We start from the raw sequence: 25,928 nt of genomic DNA on the forward strand, positions 1-25,928 counted from the left end.
CCTGCCATGGCAGGGTGGCACTGGATGGGATTTAAGATCCCTTCCAGCCCAAACCTTTCTGTGGTTCTGTGATTCTGTGATTCTGTGACCCTGTGCAGCCATGCCCGGGGCTCATCCTGGTGCCCGGTGCCGGTGCCCAGTGCATCACACCAAGGTGTGAGCCTGGAACCATCGTGTGCCTCTGCCAGCAGCTCTCCCCAAAAGTGAGAAGCGATGACCCCTCCTCAAAAATTGCACAGGAAGACCCCCCTGTGGTGCAGGGGGGGCTGGGGGTGCTGCTGACCCCGACCCCCGTCCCCACACTCCTCGGCGGGCCGTGTCCCCTCCCCGCCCAGCCGGCCCTGCCGCTCTCCCGATGGAAACGCTGGGAAGCAGGAGCTGGTGCTGCGCGCCCAGAGAGCCCGGGCAGAGCTGCGCCGCCTCCAGCCCGGGCTGGGAACCAGGCACGGGGCCCGTGGGGAAGCAGGGAATGAAGCAGGGAATGAAGCAGGGAATGAAGCAGGGAATGAAGCAGGGAATGAAGCAGGGACTGGAGCAGGGAATGAAGCAGGGAATGAAGCAGGGAATGAAGCAGGGAATGAAGCAGGGAATGAAGCAGGGACTGGAGCAGGGAATGAAGCAGGGACTGAAGCAGGGACTGAAGCAGGGACTGAAGCAGGGAATGAAGCAGGGACTGAAGCAGGGACTGAAGCAGGGACTGAAGCAGGGAATGAAGCAGGGAATGAAGCAGGGTGATCCACAGGCAGCGGGGAGCCGGGCAGGGAGCGCGGCGGGGCAGCACAAGCGGCCATCTCAGGTTGAGGAGCCACTTGATTCTCGCATTCTTAATGTCTCCGTACCTTCATAATTCTCTGTTTGCGTTTCTGGAGTAAATAACTAGTATTTCCATGTGAGTGCATACGGATGAGGGCTGGGGAAGCGCACGCCGCCGTGTAAATCGTTCGCTTTCCCGGCTCACCGCGGCCCTCACAGGACCGTGGATTCCAGAGGTAAGTGTGTTCTAGGGCTTGTTGGAAAGGTCGCGTGAGTCATGGGCTCATCCAACCGGCTGAGAGATGTTTCAGGGAGATGAGGAGACAGCGGAGAGGGAGAGGGCAGGGGGGTTAACTGCTGGGAACGGCGCAGGAGGGGCTTGTGGGTACGAGGGATGTTCATCTGAGCCACGCCGGGCAGGGGATGAACCCCGGTGTTACCGGGGCAGGAACAGCCCCGCGCCAGCGCGGGCAGGTGCCGTGCCCTCCCTGGGGTCCGCGCTGTGGGTGTGTGTCCCCCAGCCCCTCGTCCCAGATGCCCCCCGGTGCCGGTGCTCGGGCACAGAGCAGAGCTGGGGGGAATCGGGGAAGCGAGCGGCCCCGTGCCGGGGGCTGGTGCGGGTGGGTGACGGTCCCGGCACTTCCAGGGGGTTTCCAGGCGGTCCGTGTCCCAGGACAGTCCCGGTCCGGTCCCAGAGTCCCGGGGGGCGGTCTCGGTCCCCGCTCAGCGGTGGGGTCCCCCCGTCCAGCCCGGCTATTCCCGGGGGGTCCCTCTCCCACCTCCCGGGGCACTCCCGATCCCGACACCCTGGGGTGGGGTTCCCGAGCCAGTCACGGCCGCGGTCCCCTCCCGGTCCCGGCACCCCGGGGTGGGTTTCCCGTCCCGGTCCCCGTTCCCCCCGGCATCCGCGGCCGTCCCCGCCGGCCGGAGCGGGCGGGGGGCGGTGTCCCGGCGGCGCAGCCCCCCGCGGGTCCCGCCCCCCGCCGCCCCCCGCCCCCGCCGCCCCCCGCCGCCGCCTGGGCCGGGAGGAGCGGGGGAGGCGCCGGGAGAGGCGCCGGGAGCGCACGGCGGAGCCGCTCCGCCGGGCCGGGCTGCTGCGCTCCGCGGGCCGCGCTCGGGCCATGCCTGCCGGGCTCCCCGGGGCCGGGCCGCCCCGCTCCGCGCCGCCGCGGGGCCCCGGCTCTCCGCCGGCCGCGGGGGCATGAGGCGGCGGGCGGCGGGCGGCGGGCGGCGGCGCCGGCCCTTCCCCTGCGAGCCGCCGCCGGAGGATGAAGCAGCATGAGGATGTGTGACAGAGGCGTCCAGATGCTCGTCACCACGGTGGGAGCCTTCGCAGCCTTCAGCCTGATGACCATCGCCGTGGGCACCGACTACTGGCTCTACTCGCGCGGCGTGTGCAGGACTAAGTCCGTGAGCGACAACGACACGAGCCGCAAGAACGAGGAGGTGATGACCCACTCGGGGCTCTGGAGGACGTGCTGCCTGGAAGGTACCGACCCCCGCGGCCCCAAAACTTCGGGGGAAGGGTTGCGTCGCGGGACCCCCTCCGCCCGCCCCAGATCCGGGCCCCCGGCGAGCGGCGCATCCCCCGGCCGTGCGAGCGTCCCCCGGCCCGGCGGCGCCGCCGCTCCCGCTGCCGCTTTCCGCAGCCCTCCCCGGGCGCCGGCGGTGGCACCCAGGTGGCACCGAGGTGGAACCTGCGGGGGCCGCTCCCAGCGGGGGCCGGGGCTCTCCGGGCTCCCCCCGTGCCGGGGACCGGCGCTGGCGGCGGACGCGCTGTGTCCTCCCGGGTAGCACCGGGCTGAGGGGCCACAGGTCCCTCCTCTGATCGGGAACGGGTGAGCGAGAGGCCCGCGGCCGCTGCTCCTCTCCGAGGCTCCGCGTCCCCGTCACCGGGGGGAAACCCACCGAGCCCCGGCTCCGGCCCCTTCCCTCCGGGCAGCGCAGCGGGGCGAGGTGGGCTGCTGCGCCCCACCGCAGCTCGTCCCTCATCCCCAGGGCCGGGCGGTCCCACCGCGGCCGGGCTCTCTCCCGCTTCCCTCCCGCAGCAGCGCCTGGCCGGCGAGGCCCCGGCAGCTGCCGCCCTCCTGCAGCGCGGGCCACGATTTGGGGCAGTTTTGTCCCAAAGCTGATGGTTGAGGTGTTTCCGAGCGCCCACGGGCTGCGGTTAAAGGCGAGCTTTAACGGGGCCAGGTGCCGGTACCTGCGCAGCAAAAAATGGCCGATGGCATCGCCCTGGGCCCCAACTTTCGCCCCGAGTGGCGGCAGCGGTGTCCCGTGTGCTCAGGAGAAGCTGCCCCGCTGTCCTGGGGGGCCCTGGGGGTGTCAGGCTGCCCCGGGCCCGGAGCGGCCCCTCCAGCGGCGGGGGCAGGCGCCGAGCCGCTCCTGCACGTTGGAAAGTTCTCGGTGAGTCACGGCCAGGGATGCAGAAATACCCTGTGTGCTCCTGGTGCTCGGTCCTAAACCCCGCGGAGTCAGTCAGAGCTTTCTTATTGATTCAGGGAGGGTTTGGATCATGCTCTAATTCCATAATAAATAATTTGAGATAATCTGTCTCCCCTCTCGGGCTGCGGGAGCCAAGGAGGCAGGAGCCAGGGATGTGAAAGATGGGATTGCTGGAGGCATGAGTAATTTCCAAAATTCTTCGGTTTGCTACCTGTATTTTTTTTCTTTTTCCAGCCAATGTTTTATGTCTCCCTCCCTGTGATCAATCACTGCTTTGGACGGAGGCAGAGAGGCCCCGCTGCCCCGGGCACAGCTCCCTCGGGAAAGGGCTCGGCAGTGCCATGGCAGGGCTCGGAGCTGGATCCCAGCGCCCTGAGCCTGGGCACGGGGCTGGGAGCGCAGGGCGTGGGCTCAGCATTCCCTGCTCCACATCCAGCCCGCGCTGGTGCTCTGCGAGCTGCGGGAGTGGAGTGGGAGTGGAGGGGGAGTGGGAATGGGGTGGGAATGGGGTGGGAGCCGTGCGGGGCTCGGTCCGTACCTGCGGCACCGCTGGGGCCTCGTGCGGGGCCTGGCCTCTGCCATCCCCTGCGTGGGGTGAGGGTGACAGCGGGGCTGTGGGGGTGACAGCGGGGCTGTGGGGATGGCAGCGGGGCTGTGGGGATGGCAGTGGGGCTGTGGGGGTGACAATGGGGCTGTGGGGTGGCAGTGGGAGTGACAGTGGGGCCGCGGGGGCCGCAGCGCCCCGGCAGGGACAGGGAGGGTCCCCGCCTGTGCCCGGGGGGAGCACACGGGGCTGTGATGCCGCTGGGGCTGCCTGTCACCCTCCTGAATTCCGCAGGAGAAGGCGCCTCGCAGGCTGTTAACCCGTGCGGCGCTGGGAAGGGAAAACTTCCGCCGGCCGAGCGGCGCCGGCGGTGCGGGGGAAGGAGCGGCCGGGGCGGGGGCTGAGGAGCCCCCCAGCCCGGGGAGCGCCGGGGGCAGAGCCCTGCACCTGTTACATCCCGCACGTCCTGCGCCATCCCCGCTCAGGGCCTGGCTGGTTTCCGTCGGGCTGCGAGCGGGGACGGGCTCCATCCCCCGACTCCGAGCGCGTTCTGCCGCAGGGGCCGGCTCTCCTGCGGCGCACCGGGCGCTTTCGGCGCCGAGCGGAGCTCCCGGCCCCTCGGGAGCCGCCTCAGGCCCCAGCTTTCCGCGGCCAGCGGGGGCCGGAGGCGCGCGGGGAGCGGGGAATCGCCGCGGGCGGAGCGGCGGGGCTCAGCGCGGAGCTCCGGGCTCCGAGCGTCCCCGGCCGCCTGCGGGGGAGCCGCGCACCACGTGAGCCTCACGGGAGAGCGGACAAATCCTGAATGGAGCCGCCGCAGCCCCGCGGAGAGCCGCCCGCAGCGGGGAGCGCAAACCAGCGCCGGAGGCGGCAGCCGGAGCCCGTCGGGTGTTTGAGACCGCCGGCCCCGGCCGTCTGCTCCGAGTGGCGGCCTCTGGACGGCGATTGCTGCTCCTCCGAGACACGCGCGCTCGGCAGGTGTGTGCGGCTCAGGTGTGAGCTGCTGGTGTGCGCGTCCCCCGTGGCTGTTTCAGAACCTGCCGTGTCGGGAGGGGAGCAGAGCGCACGGCGCTTTCTGGGGGGGGAGAGCTGAAGTTGAGAAATAGCTGCCTAGGCCAGTGGTGTTTTCAAGAAAGTAGCAGAACTTTGGTTTTCATCAAACTTAATTAAATTCAGCATCATTAAATGCAGCATCATTAAATGCTGGGAGGCTCCGTGTCCTCCCCGCTGCGTGGTGTAGATTGGGACCGGCTCCATGGCATCATGCGGATGTGAAGCAGGCAGAAGGAGCAGGAGGATTTGGCCAAGGCTGCTCAAAATACCATATTTTAAGGCGATGTGGTACTTTTCCTTTCCTCCTTCATTTCCCTCAACCGAATAAAGTGCTCTGTCATTTCTGGAGGAGGCCAAGCGTTGCTCTGCCTGCCTCCCTCACAGAGGATGCTCAGCATCCTGCACTCCTCTGGGGTGGGATGTGGGGTGTCCAGCAGGACACATGGACATCCGTCCCAGAGCTGTCCTTCGGCTGAGCCTTCCCCCTAGGGCCCATCCCGGCACCTCCAGTGTCCCCAGAGCAGCTCCAGAACAGCCTTTGCTCAGCAGTTCCTCCCTGCTGAGCCTGGGGAGCTTTCAGGGCTGGATTTTGGGATGATCCTGTCGGGATTTACACACAATTCTGCAGGTACCATCAGCTGAGCCCACGGCCCCCAAGGACCCTGCCCAGTCCTTTCTACACCTGCCTGGCTCAGTGGTGGAAGGATGGTCACTGCTGCAGGCGGCACCCGAGGGTGATGGGGCTGGGGGTTCCACTGGAGAGCTCCTGAGCTCCTCAAACTCCCCTTGAACACAAGAAATAACCTCTGGTACCCGTCTCTCCCGTAGCCATGTGGGCTGTTTGCCCATGTCCTGCCTGCTGGGAGCCTGGTTGCACCCTGAGGTCGCTGAGCCCCTCGCGGGGAGTCCCCAGAGAGGTGGGACCCCCAGCCCAGTGGGACTGAGCAGCTTCTCCTCCCCCCAGATGGGATCTTGCTCCCCTGGCTCCTCGCTCCTGATGCTTGGAGTTGACTGTATAGAGAAGGCCACGGCTGAATGAGCCCAAACCTGCCCGACCCACCTCCCCCACTCGTCAATATTCCCAGCAGCCTTTTCTCTGCCCTTTCCCTGTTTTACTCCCAATTGTTTCATGTTTTATTCAAAACGCTCAATGAAGACGTTGCCGTAGCTCGGCGCTGTCCTCGTGACCAGGGATCCTGTGCAGGAACATCCCCGGGATGAAGGGACTGTCTCTGTGAGCTCCCAGCCCCGTCAATAAAGCGCCGCTGTTGATTCTGCATAATGCAGGTCTTTAACTTTTCCAGGAGAGCTAAATCAAATACACTGTGGAACTCTTAAATGTATTATGTTACTGACTTCCTTTATCAACTGAGTTTGTAACTATATCTAAAAAAAAAAATGATGAAGTTTGATAAATCTATTTTCCACGAGGCTGTTTGACATTTGCCTCCTCCTCCGTTCCCACCTCTGCTAACCCACGGGCGGTGCTGGGGACACAGCTCCTGCCATTGCCCATCGCATCACTGCTGGCATTAAACCAGCTTCTCCCGCCTTCTAGAAATTCAACAGAACGCCACGGTTTGTTGAAATCCATTTGAGGTCTTCAGAAGCCTTCTCAGCCCGTTCTGTGGATGCTCCTGAGAGGAAGTCCTCTCGCCCTCCCGACTCCGTGTTCACACTTTGCAGCCGCTGTTGAGCATCCCCCCAGCTCCTGCCGGACACAGGAGCCTGTTTGTCCCCAAGCACAGAACTGGAGTATCTGATGAATAAGTAAGCACGTGTCACTTGTGCTCCGTGACTGACAGTTCCACCAGCATGATCCAGCGGTGGTTTGCACGTCAGGAGAGCTCCTTCCCACACAATGAAAGAATTCCTCCTTGTTTTGCCTTGACCTTCCTGTTGCAGATTTATTTTAATTGATCCCATCAGCTTCTCCCATCAGCCATTTGCTTGTGGCCTGCTACTTCCCATACCAAAGCGCCTGATTTTTAATTTTTAAATTCAGTTTCCCACTCCCCTTTCTAGTAGGCCTGGCAGGGGTGTGAGGTGCAGGAAAGCCCCTGCCCTTGCTCCCGAGTTTCCATTTTGCCCTGTTGGTTTTGCCCGTGGCTGGTTTTGGCTCTGCTGAGCTGAGCTGGGTGGCACTGAAGGCATTAAATCGGGCTGGAAGCAGCTGCCCTGGCCAGGCACCAGCTCTTCCCCCGCCTCCAGCTCCTCTCAGCCCTCTGAGTGAGGCCAAGCAGAGAATTTCCCCAAGGTGACAGCAAGATTGTTTCTGTTAGAAAGTTATTATCTTTAATTTTTAAAAGCGCCAAGCAAATGTCCCTGAGATTGCAATCACCCATGATGGAGCACTTTTTCTCGCTACTCATTACGGGCAGGTATTTAAGGAGCTGCTCATCGTGTTCCTCTGTCTGGTCAGTGTCTGTGATAGATTCTCATCACCACCCCAGCGTGCCGCCTCTCGGCACTGCCCGGTCCGGCTCGGTGCCAGTGCTGCCCTGGTGGGGCTGCCAGGCCACCCTCCAGGACCACGCTGACCACACTGACCAGCTGACCATGGTGACCACGCTGACCACGCTGACCACGGTGACCATGCTGATCACACTGATCATGCTGACCACACTGACCAGCTGACCATGGTGACCACGCTGACCACGCTGACCACACTGACCACGCTGACCACAGTGACCACACTGACCACCCTGACCATGCTGACCACACTGGCCACACTGACCACACAGACCACACTGACCACGCTGACCACCCTGACCATGCTGACCACGCTGACCATGCTGACCACACTGACCACACTGACCACACTGACCACGCTGACCACAGTGACCACACTGACCACCCTGACCACGCTGACCACACTGACCATGCTGACCACACTGACCACACAGACCACACTGACCACGCTGACCACACTGACCATGCTGACCACACTGACCATGCTGACCACACTGACCACGCTGACCACGCTGACCACACTGCCCAGTGGCCCAGCACCTCCAGCACGGCTCCCCACCATGCCCAGCCGTGGCTCTGCCCGTGAGGACACCCAGGGACGGGTGGCAGCTGCGGGTGCACAGCTGGGGAGTGTCAGCGTGGGCTGGAGGGGACGGAGGGTGACAGCCAGGCAGGTTTGGGGACACTGGGACACTGCGTGTTTGCTCTTTGTTACCCAAGGGCTGGGGGGAGTCGAGCTCTCCTGTGTGCTGGAGATACAGGATGTGATGTGATGGAGGCCCCCAGGGTGAGGATGTGACAGGAGAGGGACAGTCACCTGTTTGAGACTCCCCGATGGGATTACCGGGCTGCAGTTTAACACCCAGCGAGTCTTTCCATTAGGACAGCCTGGAGCAGGGACAGCTCGGCCCCGCTGTCACACAGCACCAAACTGGGCACGGGGCTCTGCGAGGGCTCAGGTGCAGCACCCAGGCGCGACCTTGGGCTTAGGGAATCCCTGAGCCTCGCCTCGGTGGAGGGTGTATTGGATAAAAGTGAATTACCGTCCTCTAACGGAGATGGAAATGAGGCTGGCTGGACCCTCAGGCTGCTCCAGACCCATGTTCTCGTGGCACACGGCCAAATGCCACGAGTCATAAGAATCCTTCTGGACACAGAGGGTCCCGTGCCCCTGCCAGCTGGCACCGTGGCTCTGAGCAGGCGTGCCTCCAGCTCCAGGGCTGCTTGGAGAGCGTCCGGGGAGGAGCTGTGCCTCAGCTCGCCGCCACCGGCTCTGCTTTGAGCAGAGGGTGCAAAATTCGCCCTCCTGGGATGCTGCGGCGTTTTCTGGGCAAAAATCCCGGCTTGTGGGGTGGGTTAAAGAGCCCGTTCCCTCACTGCCTGCGAGCAGCACGTGATGAATAAAATGTATGCTGTGAACAGCTCAGAAAGAGGCATTTTACTGCTGCATAGGCGTGGTGCAGAGCCTGTCATCTCCGGAGCTGCTCCCGTGCAATAGAGGTGGAAGGCTGAATTTGAATGAGGCTCGAGTGGGTTTTTTTTCCCCGTGCAAGGTCACTGGCTCCATGCCGGCAGTAAATAATTAGGGATGGCTGATGAAGGCTGCGAGCTGTCGGCTGCGCTTTGGGGAGGATGCCCCACGGAGGGTGCTGGATCCTCGTTCCCAGCGAGGTGGGGCAGCCCGGGAGGTGCCAGCGATGACGTTTGCGGGAGCAGCCAGGGAGCGATGCCCGGCTCCGCTGCCAGGAGCTGCGTGGCCGCTGGTAAATCCCTTCTCTCAGCACGAGTTTTGCCTCTTGTGCCGTGGAGCCGGGTGGATTCGGCGGCGCTCGCCTCACACTGGAGTCCCCCAGCCCCGTGCCCGCCGGGCGATGCCCCCGATGTCCCCGGCTGTGCCAGGGGACACGCCAGGTGTGCGGACCCGTCACGCTCTGCTCTTTGGGATGAGCTGAGGTGCGGCAGCCCAGCACTGACCTCGCTCGGCGCTTGTCTCGTCCCCGTGGTCCCCGTTCACGCGGGTCTCGCCATGGATTCTTAACCTCCTTTTTCGGGAAAATCAAAAACCGCTCTTAAAATTATATAAATGCAGGAATCCGGAAGTGCGGGGGGTGTTGCTCAGTGGCTGCCCGAGGGGCCCCACTTGGCAGGGGGGCTCCCCCCCGCCCCGCCTGCTGACCGGTGCCGCCGGCTCTCGGGGCGCGGGCAGCAGCAGCAGCCGGCTCTGCTCTGTCCGTACCGCGGCAGCTGGGGCCGGGAGGCACCCGAGGGGAAAGGCGCCCACCCGTGTCCTGAGTCCCCGCAAAGGGCCCGTGGGGAGATGGGGAGGGCGTGGGGAGGGCGTGGGGAGGGGTCCTGCCCGCTGCCCGCTGCCTGCACCCCCTGCCCGCTGCCCACTCCCTTCGCAGAGGGGCTCCCGCTGGGCTCCAACACCTGCAAACCCACTTCAGTCTTTCAAGTGACTCATGGAAGGAGACCCCTGGAAGCTGGGGGATGCATTTTGGGTTACTGCTCGGTTTCACCTCCCTGCTGAGGGTTCCCGGGTGGGCTTGCTTTGGCCGATGGGCTCCGCTCCGGAGGTTTGGGGTAGCTTTCCTCGCGGTGAGGAGCCGGGAGCCGCTCGCTCTGCGCAGTCCCAGGCGGGCTGTGAGGAGCCGCGGCTCGCTCGGGGAGCGCAGCAGCTCCAGATAAGGGCTCTGATTAAGAAGACACCCGCTGTGACAGAGAATGGCAGTGCCGGGGTGGCAGCGGCTGTCTCTCCGTGTGCGCGCTGCCAGCTCTGCGGTGGGGAGGGGCAGGGGCCGCATCCCGCACCCGGGGCTGGTACCCAGCCCCTGTGAATCACACACGGCCCTGTCCCGCCTCGGGGCAGTCTGGGGCACCGCGGTGCTGCACAGCGTTCTGCTTCCACACCGCGGTGATTCCCCAGCCCTCCACCTGCAACAGGTGTGGAAGTGTCTTCGGAGGGAACAGTGCAGGCCAGGCTGTGCCGCGTGCTTTGAACTGCCCCGTGTCTTTGGGGCCCTTCCCAACAGTCCGGGGGTTCTAAGGTTCTGTGATCGCTTGCCCAGAGGAGAAGGAGTGGGGAATCTTCTTGCAGGAGGCTCTTGGTCCTTTTTGGGATGTGTCAGGACCCCTGGGCTTCTCTCCTCCCCCGGGCACTGCAGGAATCCCTCACTCACCGGTGAGCGGCTGAGCACATCAGGGTTTTCCAGTCATGGCAGGGAGAGGCGGGAGGAGGGATGGTGGCTGCTGAGCAGGTGATAGGGTGCGATGATTTCCTCAGATATTGCCGGCTTCTTATCTCCTGACACCACGATGTAAAGACAAATCTCATGCCGTGGGCAGCAGGGGGAGGCTGAGGCTGAGCTGTTCCTGTGCCAGCTCCTTGGGAGTGGCGGGGTTTGACCGTACGGCCCTGTGGAAGTGCCGGGGTGGCAGGGAGGGCAGTGGGCAGGTTTGGGAGCAGGTCAGCCCCTGGTGCCACCCTGTCACCCTCCCTGGGGCTCCGTGTGTTCGCTGTCTGCCAAGAGGTTTGTGTTGAAGGAGGAGAATTGCTGGGGACAGGGACAAGGGGGGACAGGTGACCTCTCAGCCTGCCTGGGGACGCTGGGCACTCTTGGGGGTGTTGGCATGGGCGATACATCCTGTGGGACTTGGGCAGTAGGAGCAGGGACAAGAGGTGGTGTTTGAGGGTGACTTTGTGTTCATGCCTCTCAAATGGTCACATTTCCAATTTCACCGGTGTTTTGGTAATTGTCCCCTCATTACACCTTTAATCTCAGTTCGTGCCTGGGATCACAAGGCGGGGGAGCACCCCAGAGACACTGCCAGCGAGCAATGGTCCTTTTGAGGCGTGCCTGATTTAACTTACCGAAATCAGCCTCGGCTTGTGCTGCCGGCACTGTCATCAGGATGCTCGTGTCCTGGACATCCCTGGTGCCAGAGGTGGCACCTCCAGCGCCTGGAGAGCCTGGGCTCCCTCCTAACAACGGGAGCCCTTCAGGCCAGGCCGGTGATGCTCAGCATCCCCGACGGCATCACACGAGCACTGCGAGGGGCTGCAGCTGCCCCGGCTGGCGGCGGCCTCGCTGCAGCTGTCCCCGCCTCAGCCCGGCCGTGTGTCCAGGGACAGTCGCTCCTGCCGGGTGCTCGGCATCCCTGCCAGCTCCTCCATCTGCCCGAGCAGCCTCGCCCGGCCCCGCAGCGGCTGTGCCCCCGGCCGGGCCGGCTCCGGATGGGCACGGCCTGAGCCCCCCGGCTGCTCCGGGCTCTGGGAGCCTCTCACAGCCCCCGGCTCCTTCTCCCCGTGCTGGGAGAGTCTCTTGTCTCTGCTCAGCACGCTCCAGCCGAAGAGGAAAGTGCTCTCTGTACATCAGTCTTTGGCCTCGTCTCCAACGTGAGAGGCTGGAGAAGGAGCGGAGCAATCGCGCCGTGCATGGGAAGCAGGAAAAGCTGCAGCGGGCTGTGAGACCTCTCAGCTGGGGAGGAGCAGCAGCCGCGGCCGTGTGTCCGTGTGTCTGTGTGTCCGTGTGTCTGTGTGTCTGTGTGTCTGTGTGTCTGTGCAGCCGCGGCCGTGTGTCCATGTGTCCATGTGTCCGCTCTGCCCCGGCCGTGTGTCCGTGTGTCCATGTGTCCGCTCTGCCCCGGCCGTGTGTCCGTGTGTCCACTCTGCCCCGGCCGTGTGTCCGTGTGTCCGTGTGTCCGGGCCCGTGTCCGTGTGTCCGTGTGTCCGTGTGTCCGCTCTGCCCCGGCCGTGTGTCCGTGTGTCCATGTGTCCGGGCCCGTGTCCGTGTGTCCGTGTGTCCGTGTGTCCGTGTGTCCGTGTGTCCGCTCTGCCCCGGCCGTGTGTCCGTGTGTCCGTGTGTCCGTGTGTCCGCGTGTCCGTGTGTCCGCACTACCAGGGCCGTGTGTCCGTGTGTCCGTGTGTCCACTCTGCCCCGGCCGTGTGTCCGTGTGTCCATGTGTCCGCTCTGCCCCGGCCGTGTGTCCGTGTGTCCGTGTGTCCGCTCTGCCCCAGCCGTGTGTCCGCGCCGCTGGAGCATCCGGGGGCCGGTGGGTGCCCTCAGGGGAAGCAGGCGGAGCTGCTGGGCTGCAGCTGGGACAGAGCCAGCACAGGGCTGCTGCATCACCGCCCTCCCTGCCCGGCTGTGTGCTGTGGGCTGAGGGCACCGCCGCGGGCCCCGGGCGTGACCCAGAGCTGAAAATGGGGGAGTAAAGGCACAGGGACAGCCCCAGGTAAGTGCCAGGGGCCAGTGGAACTCCCTCTGTCCTTGGGACTGACGGCACAGCAGCACCTGGCTGCAGCAGCAGCAGGACTCGCTCTGGGATTTACTGCAGAAGAGGAAGGTGGAAAGCGTCGGGTGAGTGGTGAGGCTCAGCTGCCACTCATCTCGGGGGCTTCCCCCTCGGAGCTCTCGCTGGCTCCTGGAAGGGCAGAGCCGTGGGGAGCTGGGGTTGTTTGGTGTTTGGAATGGCAGGGCCAGACCGACCTGGGGCTGCCTAAAAGCTCCGATTTTTCTCTAGCAGAGCATTTTGTGCGCTGAGCCGGGTTTGGGAAGCTGGGGAAGGTGAGGCTGTTCAGTGGCCAAGGTGATGGTGTGAGTGCCTCAGGGACCAGGGAGCAGCTCGCCCGACCCTGGCCCCGGTGGAGCAGCTCTGTAGGGCCACGGCATGGGCAGGGACATCCCCGCCTCAGACAGGGGAGTGCCACGGGCTGCCTGGGCACCGCCGTGTTTCGGGGCTTGCCGCAGCTGCTGCCGTGTCCTGGGCGCTTTTGGGGCTGCCAAACCCCAAAGTGCTGTGAGATGGACGAGAGGCACCCTCCGCTGCCCCTGCCCAGGCCGGGAGCCTGCAGCAGTGCGGCGCTGCCAGGGTGCCCCCAAACGCTCAGGACAAGGCGGATGCGCCTGGGGAACGGCTCTGCGCAGCTCGGAAGGGCAGCTTCCATTCCTTGGACGGGGAAGACGAGGTCGGCGTCGCTCACTCCTTCCCCAGCAAAGTTCCCTCCTGATGCTCCGTCTGCAGGAGAGTTCCTTCTCGTTCTCCAAAAAAAAAAAAAAAAAAAAAAAAAAAAAAAGCCAAGAGTGAGACTATGGTGCTACTCCTGAAAATGGCTTTCCCCATCTGGGGCGCTGGAGCCGCTCCCCGGGGCCGCTTCCCTGCCGCAGATGGTGCGGGGGCGGCGCTGCCTCCCGGCGGGCAGGAGCTAAATCCGGCCGTGCCGGCGGAACCGCGGGCCGGGCCGGACCGGAGCCGCCCCCCGGCCGGGGGAGCCCGGTGCCGGCGGCGAGGAGAGCGGGGAGCGCGGCTCGGGGATGCCGGCGCCTCCCTCCCGCGCGGTGCCCGCTGCGTCCCCCGGAATAAATAGGCTGTGATGGATCGGGGCCCTTTTAGCGCATCGGCTGAAAACTTCAAATGTTTGTGCCAGGAAGGTGCGACAGAAGTATAGATGTATTTTAAAAGAGGCAGGTGCTGGAGTGGCAGCCGTGTATTTGAACTTCAAATACTTACCTTCAAATCTTCGCTATAAAAGGGGAAGAATGTAATAAATTTAATATCGCTTTTTTTTTTTCAGGGAAAACAACCTGCCGGGCCTCCTCCCAGGCTAAATGTGCTTTAAAGATTGACTGTGCAGCTGTAATAACTATTGATGAACTGTAAACATGAAAAGATCTCCCTGCTCCCGGCCTGTCAGGAGCATTAGGGTGGAAATGCTCTGTGCTCCGCTCTGGCATGACTCACCGAGGCCTCGGCAAATGTGTTTATTTGTAAAGATCCCTATTTCAGAAATAGTGACCTTTTTAATGCCTCGTGCGGCGAGCTCGGAAATTCGACACTGCCTTTTGGCGACTGGCTGGTCTCGCTGCAGCCCTGACGGTGCTTTTCATGGCCATTTACACCTTTTTGGCCCGGATATTCTGCGCCGTGGGGCTCCTTCGGAGGATGGTTTGCTTTTTGCAGCCCTGGGCTGAGGCCAGGCTGTGCTGGGGCCATGGAGGGCTCACTGCCCAGCGGGCCCTCTCCTTGTGGGATGGGTTCAGCAGCGTCTCCTTCAAACACCGACCGTGGTGTTGATGGCAAATTTAAGCAGCTGCTTCACCTCGGAATAGGGAATATTAAGGGTGGGCAGTTCCTGGCACAGGGTGCCCAGAGCAGCTGTGGCTGCCCCTGGATCCCTGGCAGTGCCCAAGGCCAGGTTGGACATTGGGGCTTGGAGCAGCCTGGGACAGCGGGAGGTGTCCCTGCCATGGCACAGCTGGCACTGGATGGGCTCTGAGGTCCCTTCTGGCCCAGGCCACTCTGGAATTGTGTGATGAATCCATGAGTAAGGCTGTTTTCCCTGTACATCACCACACCAGGATCCCTTCTGGCCCACGCTGGGCGTCACCCGCCGGGTCTGTGCCCGTCACCGTCCCTGCCCCGGCGTGCCGGTGGCTGCACCAAAGCAAGTGTCAGCAGTGCCCTTGTCCCTCGGTGCCAGTGTCCCCTTGTTCTGAGTCCCTGCTTGTGCCACCAGGTGCCAGCCCAGGCCCCTGGAGCAGCGGAGGGCATGCAGGGGCCCTGCTCCGGGCAGGGTGGGCAGAGCAGCGCCTCAGCCTCTCCTCCCTTCCCGGGGCAGCATTCCACAGGGCTGGAACTGCTCAGGCAGCTCCCTCCGCCCTCCCCGGGCTCCGGGATGGGAATGTGCTGCATGAGAAGTGCCGTGGCTGTGATGTTATTTAACATTTCTGGGGCCTGTGACTCAGGCTGCTGCTGGTGACGGGCGGTGGCACTGCTCCTTTCTGCTGCTGCTGCTCATCCCCGTGCACCGGGGAAGGACGTTCTGGTGCTTTTCTGCTGCTTGTTCCAGCCTTTATCGGCACTCTACCATTCCAAGTTGCTGATTTATATTCAGAGTTACGGATATCTCCTTTCTTCTCTCTGTTGGGCTTGTTTTTATTTTTTATAGCTGTTTACTTATTAGCCAGGCAGTTTCCAAACCAATGCAAACTCCCGTCATGGTGATGAGTTTTTGGGCAAAACACTCTTAAATCATTCTCTGTACACAGTTGTGCTTTTATGCTTAAATCCATTCTCCTAAGTGATTTGGCTTATAATTGTTTTCTGCTCTGTGAACTGACCTCTCAAAGCACCAGGAGTCTGTGCCCGTGCCTCGGACTTGCCTCTGTGTGCCCATAAGAAGCATAATCAAGCCATGATTGCTTGGACTTGAGCAGCAACTAGTTTTTAATTCTGTGATCCATTCCCCTTCAGCTGTCAACACGGAGTCGAAAATAGCACTCCCCTGTGCTGGATGCCACGCTTCACAGCTATGAAATTGTCATTTATAGGTTTTTAGAAATTCAGAGGACATTTTAATACCGGTGAAGTGAAACCTCCAGCTCCCCATCATAATGCAGCTTCTCTCCTCCTCAGTATAAATAGGTGCTTAAGCAGCCTGGGGATGATCCGGCCTCTGCCGAGCTCGGGCTGGGAGCAGACACCGGAGCACCCACACCCACAGATTCTGCCTGTCTGAATCACCGGCAGCTTGTTTAGCCAGAGCACCCCAGGTTTTACACTCTCGGCTTTGCCCCTGGCCCCAGCTGGGCAGATTTTGTCCCCAACGTTCTGGACATGAAACTCGTGGGTCAAACTCACTCCTACAAACCAGTGTGTCTGGATCCGTCTGTTAATTATCCAGCTGGGTAATGGGATCATGGAATCATGGAATGGTTTGGGCTGGAAGAGACCCTAAGGACCAGGCACCCACAGCAGGCTTGGGCTGGGAGCTTCTGCCGGCTCTAGGCAGCTCTTGGAGCGGTGGAAAGGGGAGGAGGAGCCCAGGATCCCTTTGCCAAGCGGGCACAGAGCTCCCACCCTGCAGGACAGACCCACCCTCCCCACACCCTGCTAGGAAAAGGTGTGGGATCCAGGAATCTGCCAGAGCTGAGCTATTGCCATCAGCCAAGAGGAGGCTGGAAGGCAAACCCTTCCCAGAGGCTCATCATTAACCCAAGTAAATCTAAAATGTTCATTAACCGGGGACAGCGGGATCCTGTCCCGGCTGCAGGAGGGGGACCCGGTGCCTCGGGCTCTGGGATGCTCAGCTGGGGCCAGGCCTCCCCCTCTGCCCCATCTCTGACCATCAATGTCTCCAAGCAGGCAAACCAACCAAAGATCGTGGTGGGTTTTTGTTTGGGTTTTTTGGGTTTTTTTGTTTTGTTTTGTGGTTGTTTTTTTTTTTTTTTTTTTTTTTTTTTTTTTTTTTTTTTTTTTAATGTATAATGGCCAGAATTGCATTAATTTAAACAGATAAACTCAATCAGTGAAGCTCATTAATTTCTAGCACATGGCTTATTTACGCCGATTCCGGCTGCTCCAGCGCTCATTGCGCTCTCATAGGAATGTCAATTACCTTTTAAAATAAAAATCAATGTTTATCCACTGTTAAAGATAAAACATGAAATGATTTCCTAAGACGTGCTGACGGGTGCTCTCCTCCCCAGCACGATCCGAGGGCTCCTGGCATTGGGGCTGCTGCCCAGTGCCACGGCGGGCACGGCGGGGCAGGGCCCCCCAGGACCCCTGCACCTTCCCGGGAGCGCGGTGTCCTCCTGCCAAGAGCTCCAGCAACGTGGAAGGACAGAGGGAGGAAGGCTGGGAGGATGCAGGGAGGAAGGAAGCTCAGGAGAGCGTGGGGGGAGCCCCTGGAAGCAGCTCCAGCGTCACCTGATTACTTTTCTAATGAGGAAAAATGAGAAAACCCTCAGAGCAAAGGGCTGGAAATTACCCATCAGCTGCAAACTTTTTTTTTTTTTTTTCCCTCCTCTATTATTCAGAATTGTTTTGCTTTTCTGAACTGCCTTGTGTAGGTTGCACCAACCCCACAGATTCCAGAATGGGAGATGATGAGTCACTGTCAAAATGCAGAAATTTTTTTTTTCCCCCTTTTTCTTTTTTTCTCTTTTAACACTGCTGAGGGAGTGAAGTCCCTGCGCCACGCGCCGATCGCTGGCACCTCGCGGGCTGGCGCTGGCAGGAGCTCCCGGCCCACCCGTGCTGCGAGTGCCGAGCTGCGCTTGCCGTGTCCCCCGTGGGGATGCCCGTGGCGGGCATCTCCTGCTCCCCACACCCTGCCGGCCGCGGGGGCTCGGGGGCTCCGTCCCCGTGCCCGCTGTGCTCAGGTGTGTGCTCACACCGGCCTCCGCTCGGCCACCGCAGCCCAGCCACCGCTGCTGCCTCCTCGCTCCTGCGTTCCTTTCATCCGACTTGGGTTTTTTCCACTGGAGGGGTTTTTATATATATATCTATATGAAAGCAGGAAAAAATGTCCTTCAGAACAGGCATATCTGTGTAGGTGCCTCTGCTCAGCCACAAGCCACCACCGCAGAGAGGGGGAGAGGGTGTGAAATGGAGACGGAGCCAGATTCCACCCGTTCCGCCGGGGAAGCTGGTGTGGGGCTGCTGGGGCGCTGGGGATGTGCTGCAGGAGAACTTATCCCAGGGAGGAGGAGGATTCCTCCCACGGCCAGGTGTTGAGGAGCCCAGCACCCATCCCAACGCCGGTGCAGGGCCGGGCTCTGGGTTTTGCCTTCTCTCGGCCGCTCCCCAGTGCGCTTGGGGCCGGCAGATGCGTGTGAGGTGGTGGTGGCAGTAACGGTCCGAGGGGTCACAGGGAGGGTGGGATGGCAAGGACAGGTCACCTGGCTCCCCGAGGCTCCCCTGCCCTGCTGGAGAACGCCCCTTGTCCTCAGCTCCAGCGGTTCCGGCGGGGCTGCTCCGTACTGGAGATCAAGGGCTGCAGCCTGGATCCCTCCAGCCTTCTCTGATGTGTGTCTCTAGGCTGCTGTGTGTCTTTGAACTCGGGCTGTGCTGAAAATGTGGCGCTGCAGGAGGCAAACAAGGCCCTGGGGGGTGGCTGAGACCACGGGAGCTGCTCGGTGCCACCCGTGAGCCCCGTGCACGGCCACTCCTAACACAGACCCAAACCCCGGAGCTCTGCAATCTCACACTGGGGGCCTTGTGCAAAGAGCCTCAGGATCCCTTGCAGAGCCTGGAGCTGGGGAAGGGAAGGAATACGGATGAATTTCTCTCCATCTCTCCAAGCATCTGGGAGGTGGGTGGGAGGTAAAAAAAGATGAGCCCTGAAGTTTTAATTCCTCGGAGATATTTAGGTATCTTGCTCTTGTTACTCAGGGAGCGCAGAGCCTGAGCATCTCTGGGATTGTGCAGCAGGCTCCTTCCTAGCCCGGCACTTCCCAGCTCAGCTCCGACCCCTGGTTCTCCGGAATATTAATTCTCGGAGAACTTAGACCATAATGACCCTCCACTTCCTTCAGATGGGTTCAGTAACACGGCGTCTCTTGGAAGGCCATTACTGGAAACCACAGCTTGGGAGATAAAGCACTTGGATTTATCACGAGGAGCAGAGAGCTGAGGGCTGGAATGTGACCTTGGCTCCTGGCTGAGCCACTAAGAGGGGAGCGAGGAATTTCCTTCTCATTTAAGAGTGGTCTCAGCTCATCCTCCTCAGCCTGAGCCTTCCTTTGCACACACCAGTGGCACCCAGAATGGTCCCTGGAAAACTGTTCCACCAGATGAAAAGTAATGAGATTTTAACACCATAACTGGAGCTCTTTAGTCTCCTGGCTCGTCGGGCTGGGATCGATATTCTTGGCTCTATTTCCACCGCTGCAACCGTATTTCCCTCACATCCCCCTCCCCGTCCCCCCGGCTCTCCCTGGGGAAAAGGGCTCTGAGAGGAGAACAACCTGAGATCAAATCAATTAATTGCCTCTGCGTGTGCCGATAAACGCGGCGCGGGAGCTCAGCGCGTACGGCAGAGCAGGGAAAGCACAAACCCTGCCCTGTGCCCGGGGCTGGGGCTCCGGGGGATCCGGGGGCTCCCCCAGCACCCAGCGTGAGGCGCGGGGATGTGCGGGACCGAGGGATCACGGGGATGTGCGGGATCGAGGGATCACAGGGATGTGCGGGATCGAGGGGTCACGGGGATGTGCGGGACCGAGGGATCACGGGGATGTGCGGGACCGAGGGATCACAGGGATGTGCGGGATCGAGGGATCACGGGGATGTGCGGGACCGAGGGATCACGGGGATGTGCGGGATCGAGGGGTCACGGGGATGTGCAGGATCGAGGGATGACGGGATTTGCGGGACCGAGGGATCACGGGGATGTGCGGGATCGAGGGATCACAGGGATGTGCGGGATCGAGGGATCACGGGGATGTGCGGGACCGAGGGATCACGGGGATGTGCGGGACCGAGGGATGACGGGGATGTGCGGGATCGAGGGATGACGGGGATGAGCGGGATCGAGGGATCACGGGGATGTGCGGGACCGAGGGGTCACGGGGATGTGCGGGATCGAGGGATGACGGGGATGAGCGGGATGCGAACAGCCCGAGGGGAGGGGAGAAGAGGGGAGGGGACGGGACGGCGTGGGGAGGGATGCCCGCACCAACCTGCGGCCCCAGAGGGTGAAGTAGGAGCTCATGGCTTCCAAATGAAATCCGTGTCACCCCCCAAAGGCAGGGCTCGCTGCGGGAGCCGGGGCCGCCGGGCAGGGACAGCCCGCGGTGCCACTGCCGACAGGGACAAGGGGCCGGGGAAGGTTTCCCGGCTGGAGGGGGTTCCCTGCCCTGAGCTGGGACCGTCACATGCCGAGTTTGACCCGCAGCGGGGCGAGGCTGGGGCACAACGCGGCTGCACCGGCTCCGCTCGCGGCCGGGGGTGCGCGGCGGCTGCGGAGCGGGGCCGGGGAGGTGGCACTGCCCGATGGCACCGACGGGTGGCACGGCTGGGGCTGCTCCCGCTGGGGCTGCTCCCGCTGACCCCTCCTGCCGAAGGAGGGGACAGGCAGCTCCGGTTCCTGCCCGGTGCTGGGGGGCTCGGGGCCGCTGCTCGGGGCTCCCGGCGCTCTCAGAGCCGCTGCTGCGCGCTGGGCTCCGGCAGGGAACCGCGGCCGTAAGCCAACTTGGCTGATTGGGATTGAGACTAATTGGGAGAGGAAATTACTGAGATCCACCAGCGAGACAGCCGAGCGGGGAGCGGCGGCAGCGCCGCCTGCGCTGGGCACAGCGGGTGAATCAAAGCTGCGGCTCTGCTGCCAGCACCGAGCCGGGCACAGGCACGGCCAGCGGCCGGGGAGGGCTCCGGAGCCGGCTGGGATGCGCTGGAACCGCAGCCGGGCATTCTCCGGGCCGGGACAGGAGCCCGGCCGCCGGCAGCGCGGTGTCCGGGGAGGCAGCAGCCCCAGCCCGGCCTGTCCGCGGCACACGAGCAGCGCTGGGGCCGTGCCCAGGGCCTGCCCAGCCCTCCACAGCCGGAGCACGTCCCCTGGCATCACGCCGGTGTCCTTCAGCCAGGCCCGGCTGCAGAGCCGGGAGGGGAGCACATGGAGCTGCATCTGCTGTCCCACGGGGCCGGGACCTGCCTCATCCACCCCCGCAGCTATTTCCAGCCGCAGCTCCCAGGGGCAGGATTCCCTCCCCGGGGAGCGAGCTGGAGGTCAGAGGGGTTTTTTTGGGATGGCAGCCTTGTCGTGGTGTGTGTTCGGAGGCTGAAGTTGTGTGTCAGGCGGCTCAGCATTGCCATGACGACGAGCATCCGTTGGTGAACAGAGGGAGTAAAGGAGACAAAATAAATGTCAGAGTGGGAGCAGCGGCTGTGCAGCCGGCGCTGCCCCGTGCCCGCCCCTCCCCCGGGCACCGGGCGTGCTGCTGTGCCCGGGGCTCCGTCGGTGCAGCCCCGCTCTGGCCGTGCCCGGCGGCTGCAGGGCAAAGGGACCCGCGAGGGGCAGCTCCGGGGGCGTGGGGCGCAGCCTGCTGCTCTGGGTGCCAGGAGAAGGGGGTGGGAGCCCGGAGCTGGGAGGAGGAGGGGGCTGGGGGCTGTGCTGCGGAGCCGGTGTCCTCACCGTGCCCAGAGCATCCCCTTCTCCCACAGTTCCCAAAGCAACGGCAGCGGGCGATTCTCCCCGGGGTGCCGTGTCTCCCTCGGGATGACAGCTTGCCTCCTCCAGAGCTTCATCTTCAGGCTTTAATTGATGCCTGTCGTGCCGCTCGGCTCCCCCGGCGCAGCCTGGGAGCGTGCCACCGTGCAGGACACCTGAGGGCTGCCTCGTCCTGTCTGGAGCCCTGGTCCCTGGTGGGATGTCCTTCCCGGTCCGTGGCAGAGGGGACAGAGCCAGCACGGCCTGAGCTCTGGAGCCAGCACGCTGAGGGGGCTGCCCTTCTTCTAGGGAGGTGCTGCAGCTCCTGCCGCCTCTCCCTGCCCCTTGCTGCTCCAGAGCAGTCCCGCTCTGTGCCTCAGTGTCTCCATTTAGCCCCTGGGCTGCTGCACATCCCGGCCAGTGCAGGGTTCTGAGCTTTTCCTGGCTTGTGCCTCCCCAGGAACCTTCCGAGGAGTGTGCAAGAAAATCGACCACTTCCCTGAGGATGCAGACTACGAGCAAGACACAGCCGAGTATCTCCTCCGTGAGTCCGCTCGCCCTGGCTCATCCCCAGGCCCCCCTCGCTGTCCCCTGGCGTCACCCAGCAGGAGGCAGAGGGCTCACGGCCCCTCAGGCAGCACCAGGGACCCTCTGGGGTGCTCGTGGCACTGGCCTGGCACTCGCTGTCCCCACGGCCGGTGCCAGCAGCTGCTGCACAGCCGGGGTCTCTTGGTGCCCCCGTGGGGGACTGGGACGCCGCAGGTCCGAGGTGCAGCAGCACAAGGACACGTCCCCACGCCCTGTCCGTGCTGCTGTCCCTGTTCCCCGTCCTCCAGCCGGGCTGGGTTTGCTGGGGGAGCACAGCGAGCGTCGGCCCTGCGCTCTGCCCCGGCACGGGGAGACAGAGGGACGCTGAACGGGCAGATTTCCTGGGAAGTGTGGGTCCCCCAGTCCCAGGGGCCAGCAGAGCTTCGGGGCAGAACCCCAGGCTTCCACACAGAACCCCAGAAGGGCCCAGGTTGGAAAGGACCTTAAAGCCCAGCCCAATCCACTTTCTCACATGGATCAGCTTCCAAAATGACAGTAGAGTAATGAATGCAGCAGATCCCTACCTGCTGCACCAAAAATACTCTGTGCCTTGGCTTGGGCTCTCTTCCCTCGATTAGGGCCGTTATTAAAGCAGAGAAATACAGAGAAGCTCCATTAAAATTCCACTCCTGGGGGCTTTAAAATAGACTTTTTACTTTAAATGTGAGAGGGGGTGGGAGAGCTTCAGCACTAATCTACTAAAACTGCAAAGCCATTTCATTAAACTCGCTCTCCTCTCCGCTGGGTGAGCAGAGATGTGGAAATTTGAGAGTCCAGAGCAACAACTGGATGAGCAGCAGCTGGATCAGCCAGGGGGTTGGGGCTGAGCCCCAGGCCATGGGCACGGGGCCCTTTTCCCAGGATTCCTTCCAGCCCAGCAGCTCAGGGAGCCCAGGCTGCCACTGCCCCCGGGGCTGCTGCGTGCCCCTGCCGCCTCTGTCGGTGTTTGGGCTGAGCCCGCAGCAGTGTGGCACACACGTGTGCCTCTGCACCTCGGGGGTGTCACTTGTGTCCAGCCTCTGTCACATGCTCTCACTGAGGGGACAGTGCCCCTTGGGTTTTGGATCAAGCTGGGATGGTGGCAGGTGTCCCTGCCCATGGCAGGAGGTGGGACTGGATGGTTTGAAGGTCGTTTCCAGCCCAAACCATTCCAGGACTCCATGACAAGCAGAGGATGCATGGTGGGGACCAGTGCTGGGTCTCCCCGTCCATCCTGGCAGCACAAGGATGGATGTACAGATCCTTGCACGGATCCTTCCCCGGTGTCGGTGCAGGGGGTGCTGGAGGCTGATCTCGCCCCTCTCCCTGTCCCACAGGTGCGGTGAGAGCGTCCAGCATCTTCCCCATCCTCAGCGTGGGGCTGCTGTTCTTCGGGGGCCTGTGCGTGGCCGCCAGCGAGTTCTACAAGAGCAAACACAACGTCATCCTCAGCGCCGGCATCTTCTTCGTCTCTGCAGGTAGGAGCTGCCCCGGGGGCTCCTCCAGCCTGGGGGGACACGGGGAGCACGAAGTGGGGTGTGGGTCCTTCCAGGCTGTCAGCACAGAGATTCTGGGGTTTGAGAGCTGTTCCAGCCCCGTGGGAAAATCCTCACAGGAGGGGAAAGCTGTCAGGGGTCTCTGGCCGTGGTCACTGTGCCAGACAGGGCTTCAGGTGCCCCCCTGCTCTGCCTGGAGCAGGGCCAGCGTGGGGCACAGCCCAGGAGGGGCTCCGGTGTGCAGCCATTCCCCTGGGACAGGGACTGGGGGCTCTGCCCTCCATCCTGGACAGACAGTGGGCACAGTGCCAGCCGCAGGACAGGCAGAGGGGCTGGCACAGTGCTGCATGGAAATCACTCTCTGGAGAGGCTGCTCCTGCTGGATTACTCATTTCTCTGTGCTGCTCCCAACGCTTCCCCTGATTATCGCGTGACAATGTCTTTGTCTCAAGGAACCGCTCTATTTTGTGTTTTTCTTCTCCCCACAAAAAGACAAATGACTCTCCCTCCTTGGCTGGCAGGAGCTGCTGATGCAGATGAGAAAACAGCAGAGAGAACATAATTGATTCATTAAGTAAATCTGGGAATGCACTAGCCTCTCCCCAGCCTGCAGCACAGCCCCGCTGGCTGCTGGCGGGGCACAGGCTGCCCCTGTCCCAAGCAAAGCCTCAGGACTCCACTGGAAATGGAAGGAGACAGAGCCATTCCAGCTTCCCTGTGCTCCCAGGGCCATGGCGAGCCGGGGTTCATGCTGGGGGCTCCCCCTGTACCCCTCAGGCTGGCTCTGCTGCTGCGTGACACCAGCCGGGCTCCCGCATTCACTGCTCAGCAAAGCCAAGCACAGCACAGCCAGCCGCTGAAATGTCCCTCTTCCAGACAGAGCTGGTTACTCCTCCTCCCCTTCCCATGTCTGGGGATATACAGGAACAAGGGAATGTGTAAGGGAATATATAGGTATCCTGGGAGATCGGCAGGGGTCTGCAGGGGGATTTGGCCCGGGCGTGCCGGCAGAGGGGTGGTGCCTGTGGGGACACGTCCCCCCGTCCCCTCCTGCCGCTCAGGTGAGCGCCCGTCCCGCTCGTCGCCCCCGCAGGTCTCAGCAACATCATCGGGATCATAGTCTACATCTCGGCCAACGCGGGGGACCCGGGGCAGAGCGACTCCAAGAAGAGCTACTCCTACGGCTGGTCCTTCTACTTCGGGGCGCTGTCCTTCATCATCGCCGAGATGGTGGGGGTGATCGCCGTGCACATGTACATCGAGAAGCACCGCCAGATCCGCGCCAGGTCCCACTCGGAGCTGCTGAAGAAGTCGGCCTTCACCCGCCTCCCCCCCTACAGGTACCGCTTCCGCCGGCGGTCCAGCTCCCGCTCCACCGAGCCCCGCTCCCGGGACATGTCGCCCATCAGCAAAGGGTTCAGCACCATCCCCTCCACCGACATCTCCATGTTCACCCTCTCCAGGGATCCCTCCAAGGTCACCATGGGGACGCTGCTCAACTCGGAGCGGGACCACGGTTTTTTACAGGTCCATAACTCCATCCCCAAAGAGTTCAAGGAGTCTTTGCACAACAACCCGGCCAACAGACGAACCACGCCGGTCTGAGGCGGGCTGGGCCGCGGGCGGGCTGCATGGCATCACCCTCGTGACGGTGTAACCTGTGAAACCCCGTTTTTAAGGACAAACCCGGAGGCTCCCCGCGCCCCTGCCCGCGGGGCTGGTTTTTCACTCCTGAAACGCCACCGGCCGGGCCTGCGGTGGGAGCGGGACCCCCGGCGGGGAGGGGACGGGGCCGCGCCGGGACCCCGGCCCCGGTGCCCTGCGGACTGAGCGGGCTCCAACCCCCGGGACAGCGGCTTCCCGAGGTCTCCATCGTTCGTGTGATCATAACCGCAGTGTTCCCATAGCTGTGTGTCCATGGAAATGCTGGCGATAGCCCCGTCCGTGAGAACCCTTAACCCGGTAGTTACACTTAAGTGGAATCGCCTGGAAGTCTGGAGCTGGAAGCACTGAGTTAGTGCCGGAGCGATGATGCTTGTGTTCCGAACCCCTTTCCCCGTCGTGCTGGATGGAGTGCTCGGGCTGGGCTCCTCTATGGCGTTTCGTGCATGCATTAAATAGCTTGGAATTCAATTTTGTCCTGTGGGGTTGGAAGAAACATCCTTTTGCAATTTTCTGTGGTCTCGAAAGGGCTTATTTCCTTCCTTCCTTCCTTCCTTCCTTCCTTCCTTCCTTCCTTCCTTCCTTCCTTCCTTCCTTCCTTCCTTCCTTCCTTCCTTCCTTCCTTCCTTCCTTCCTTCCTTCCTTCCATTCAGGCCATGAAAGGACTCAGGAGCAGAATTACTCCAGTGACTGGTAGCAAGTATCCAGCGTTTAATTCACCTCTAATGTTGCAAGAAAATGAATTACTTCCCTGCAGTTGATACAGACGCAGTCAGAGATGACTGTCTGGGCACAGCCGAGGGGGCAACGCGTGACCGTGGTGCTGCGGGAGCGGCCGCAGCCGCGTGCGGATGGGGTGTGATTCCCTAATGGCTGGGAGATCCATGAGAAAAACAATAAAATCATCCAGTTTGGCAAGTTCCTTGGCTGAATAGGTGGCACTGACCCAGCAGTGGGCACTGGAGAACGGCGCAGGGAGGAGGGAGGTCAGCCTGGGACTGCCAGGGAG

At 62.3% G+C, this 25,928-nt stretch overlaps 1 protein-coding gene across 2 annotated transcripts; it reads left to right on the top strand.

The window, feature by feature from the left end:
- Positions 1 to 1,876: 1,876 nt before the first annotated feature.
- CACNG3 (calcium voltage-gated channel auxiliary subunit gamma 3) lies at positions 1,877 to 25,390 on the top strand. 2 transcript variants are annotated; one of them, XM_040079168.2, is made up of 5 exons: positions 1,980 to 2,242; positions 21,655 to 21,738; positions 23,099 to 23,239; positions 24,351 to 24,597; positions 24,721 to 25,390. In XM_040079168.2, exons 1-5 carry the CDS (start codon positions 2,032 to 2,034, stop codon positions 24,860 to 24,862), a joined length of 825 nt encoding a protein of 274 aa, XP_039935102.1. In that variant the 5' UTR covers positions 1,980 to 2,031; the 3' UTR covers positions 24,863 to 25,390. The 2 variants fall into 2 exon arrangements, with proteins under 2 accessions (XP_039935101.1, XP_039935102.1); XM_040079167.2 differs by having other exon boundaries at positions 1,877 to 2,242; positions 24,351 to 25,390.
- Positions 25,391 to 25,928: the final 538 nt, after the last annotated feature.

This window comes from Hirundo rustica, chromosome 15, assembly GCF_015227805.2.
Source record: "Hirundo rustica isolate bHirRus1 chromosome 15, bHirRus1.pri.v3, whole genome shotgun sequence".
NCBI lineage: Eukaryota > Metazoa > Chordata > Aves > Passeriformes > Hirundinidae > Hirundo > Hirundo rustica.

Coding starts and splice junctions, on each gene's coding strand:
- CACNG3 (XM_040079167.2), top strand. CDS start 2,032: ATGAGGATGTGTGACAGAGGCGTCCAGATGCTCGTCACCACGGTGGGA. Junction 2,243..21,654: donor GAGGACGTGCTGCCTGGAAG/GTACCGACCCCC, acceptor GTGCCTCCCCAG/GAACCTTCCGAGGAGTGTGC. Junction 21,739..23,098: donor CACAGCCGAGTATCTCCTCC/GTGAGTCCGCTC, acceptor CCTGTCCCACAG/GTGCGGTGAGAGCGTCCAGC.